Here is a 3635-nt window from a genome sequence, read left to right as displayed (position 1 = left end):
CAATTGTGGTACCGCCTTCTGTGTGTGGCCTGGCTCAAGATGTCACCCACAGACATCTTAGAACAACAGCCCCGTCTCTTCTACTTCATGTCAGGGACAGTGTTTGCAAATATAGCCGTAAGTCTAACACTCATGTTTTCAGATTTTTTTAGAACAGAGCCAAAAGTCTGTTCCGGTGCAAAAAAAAGAATTAGCACATCAAATTGTCGACTGTCCTACTGCTGTCGTCCTCCAAATTCAAGCAACCAAATAACTACCATGTGGACCTTATGGACAAGTAAAGTCAGAAATTGGTCACAAATTGGTCTTTCTGTTGTAGAGGTCTGAGTCATTCCTTTGGCTAGATTTATTCCTTTAGTTTTAAATTAATTCGTTGCAATACTAGACCAGCTGAGTATGAAGAGTATTCTATGGTACTCTACGGTAGAACTTTGTCTACGATTGATACTGTAAATTTAATTGTTTTTGCATTGTTATAAGTTCCTGTAGCACAGAGTATTAATACGAATACATGTAATGACATAGGATGAACTTGTGTCAGGGACATCCCCGCAAAAATAAACATCCCAAATGTTTCAATATTTAAATCCCTTGATAGCTTGAAACTGTTTAGTTGTGATTTGATGACAAAATATCTACATCTACACTTACATGTATGTTGTTTCTCCTGTCTCCCCCAGTGCCGGTTAATCATAGCCCAGATGAGCAACACCAGATGTGAAGGGGTGAACGCCCTCCTGTGGCCGCTGATGTTGATCGTGGCGGGGGTGTGCACGGCGCCGCTCGGCCAGTGGGAACTGGTGCTGCTGATTGGTTACACAGTCATGGCCACTCTGCTTCACATCCACTTTGGTGTCTGTGTGGTGAGTTGGAGAAAGATAACAGTGTCTTGTACAAGTACATATATCTGTGAGTGAAAGTGGGAGCAGCTAACACAGCAGTATTAGCCAGTTAACTTACCTGAATTAGCCGGTTCACAGTGTAAACTGCACATGGACAGAAATATGTACTGTGGGCAATATGTGAAAGATAAAGGCCCTTGGCTAGAGACATAAGCAAAACATGTCATGCTTTAAGCATGATTTAGACAGGCACTGTTTACTGTTTAAGTTATGTCCCCTCACCTTTGACACACATTGTTGTACATGTAGTACCCACAGTGCATTTTACTGTGCATGTGTAACCATGAACTGTCCCAATGGGAGAATAACACATGTGGAACCAACAGCAAAGTTTGTTAACTGTAGATGTCATATCAGAAGTCATTTCACCTTATGCATGCCGTAGGTAACATTTTATGTTGTAGTCAACATGGACTGTCATCTTTAATCCAACCCCCTTTCTGCATGATTGTGCTCTCTGTAAATATTACATCTCTTAATTTTTTGTCTGAATTTGTTGTTGGTAATAGACCTCGAAATGATGCAGCATACTAATGATGAAATGTCTACTGCTAACTTTTCCCACACCTGTTCCTTGTCTACAATTCATTTCATCTATAAAGCCCTTTCTTCATTTCATATTTTGTATTAATTACAGTCCAGCCTTCGTGTGACCAAGCCTTGTAAAATGGCATCATTTCATGGAGAGAAAGTGTCTTGTCACATTGTGGAAGTGGAGTTCACAGGGCGAAGCAAATTTTACAAGAAAAAACATATGACTTTGACTTTGAAACTGTGATTTTAAATTTTCGATCCCTGCTGATTTCTTTTACCTTCCTGATTGCAGGTTCTGCAGATGGCCGATCATTTTCAGATCAATGTGTTCACAATTACAGGCTGGTTACACATTTACTTCCTTTTTATTACTTCTAACCACAAGTCTGTACATGTACCATAAGGTCACACCAGATAGCATGTCAGATAGGGCTGTAGTACAGGTCCAGACTTGTACCTGAGCAATCAAAGTAACCTCAGGTTTTCAATGATGATAAAAATGAGAGTTAACAGAATATTTATTCAGACTTCAGGTATCTAATGCAGGGAACCCATGCTTTCAAGATGATCTCAAATCAAAGATTGTGCTGATTTGAACACCCATACAATGCCCATCTTTTTGCAGTGCTAAATTTAATCCCTGTAGACTAGTAGGAATGATACGTTTTTAGTAACAAAATAAGTTTTTAAAAATTATTTTGATTTTTTTACCAAAATGATTATTGCAGTAGAATGTGTTAGTACTAGACTCTGAAATCCACCATGAAAAAGATACAGTACTTCACCCCTCAATGCTGCCCCATTCATGCAAACTTAAGATATACAGATTTTATTTTTTAAATCCTGCTTATCCCCTTGGTTTGTATTGCACACCCAGTAAAATGCCTCACGGCATAACACACCAGGTTTGTACTGAACAGTACAAGTTACTTATCTGGACTGATTATCTTCATCTGATTTGTATGTATTATTTGATATTCATCTTGGAATGATCTAGGATGAATGTATTTGGTGTGACCTTTCATTAGGAAACTCGTCCGGTTTTGTGTTCTTACTAACTGCACTGCTCTTCTGCACTGTTCTGTATCTTTATCCTACACATATTAATGTTCTTGATCCCCTTTTAATGTCATCTAACCTCCTTACATGTAATTCTGCATTTCAGTAGTAGTGAGCATTCATTGGCTATTGTTTATGTCTGAGGCTGACAGTGTTACCGGTATATGTTACACATGTATATGTGAGTGTGACAATACTCCCTTACCATTAGAGGCTGTGACTGCTGAGCAACCAAACATTTGACAGGCCAGTCAATGAATTTCATAGATGAAGAGCAAGTCTCATTACATTTTGTATGTTTTGTTTTCTTTTAAGTCATACCTCTACAACATGCATTGTACTAGTATTCCAAATATAAAATCAAGAGTCACACAAATGCAATTTTGGTTGCTCAATGGTCACTCGGTAATAGCCGTGTAATGGAAAGGGGTCTAAACTGTTAACTTAATTCTACAGTTGTACCCTTTTAACATTAAAGAAACACATGAATAAAGAAAAAAAGTTGCAGCAAAGAGTTATCATTTGTGTAGATTTCCCCAAACAGAGCTTTTAGCTACTGTACGGAGTCCCTGTCAGTTAACAGATATGGCATACCATGTTACGTTTACAGCTTTATGTATTGCTATTAAGCAACCAGTTTTGCTGTAACAATAATAGGAATCCCTCACAACTCTTGCTTAAGGCTGATGGACAGACCTGAATATCATGATGTCTTTAAATGTTGACAATAATTTTGTTTTATGTTACAGGTAATCCAGATGGCAGACCACTTTAACATCAACATCTTCACCCTGAAGAAACAAGATTGACCAAAAGTGCAGACTACTAAATACCTGCTGTATGTCTGTGGTGTTATGTCATGGCAATGTATCAATATAGTGTCTAATCTGGTAAGGGCAACCTCTAAACAAGCAAGCTGTCATCTGTATGTATGTCATGATAAAGATGGCAAATCTACTGGAAGAGATCCAAATTGGAGTCAACATTAATTGAACTTAAATCCCTGTTACTAATCCCTGTCACTTTAGATAATGGATTGAGTTGAAATTTAGCATTGATGTGTGGGAAACTACTCACACATTCTTTGCATCCTGATCAGAGCCTCTGTCGTCAAGTACATGTACTCCCATCATCTCTACC

The 3635-nt window shown here is 38.3% G+C and overlaps 1 protein-coding gene across 1 annotated transcript in view; it reads left to right on the top strand.

Annotated features, from left to right (window-relative positions):
* Positions 1-3310, top strand: part of LOC118409965 (ethanolaminephosphotransferase 1-like) — a gene marked incomplete at its 5' end in the record, with an annotated part of 11004 nt that extends 7694 nt beyond the window's left edge. The window contains 3 exon segments of the mRNA XM_035811382.1: positions 22-117; positions 681-863; positions 3245-3310. Coding sequence (XP_035667275.1) covers positions 22-117; positions 681-863; positions 3245-3304 — 339 coding nt within the window.
* Positions 3311-3635: the final 325 nt, after the last annotated feature.

The sequence above is a fragment of the Branchiostoma floridae genome, chromosome 2 (genome assembly GCF_000003815.2).
Source record: "Branchiostoma floridae strain S238N-H82 chromosome 2, Bfl_VNyyK, whole genome shotgun sequence".
Lineage (NCBI taxonomy): Eukaryota > Metazoa > Chordata > Leptocardii > Amphioxiformes > Branchiostomatidae > Branchiostoma > Branchiostoma floridae.
This window is presented reverse-complemented; position numbering and strand designations above follow the sequence as displayed.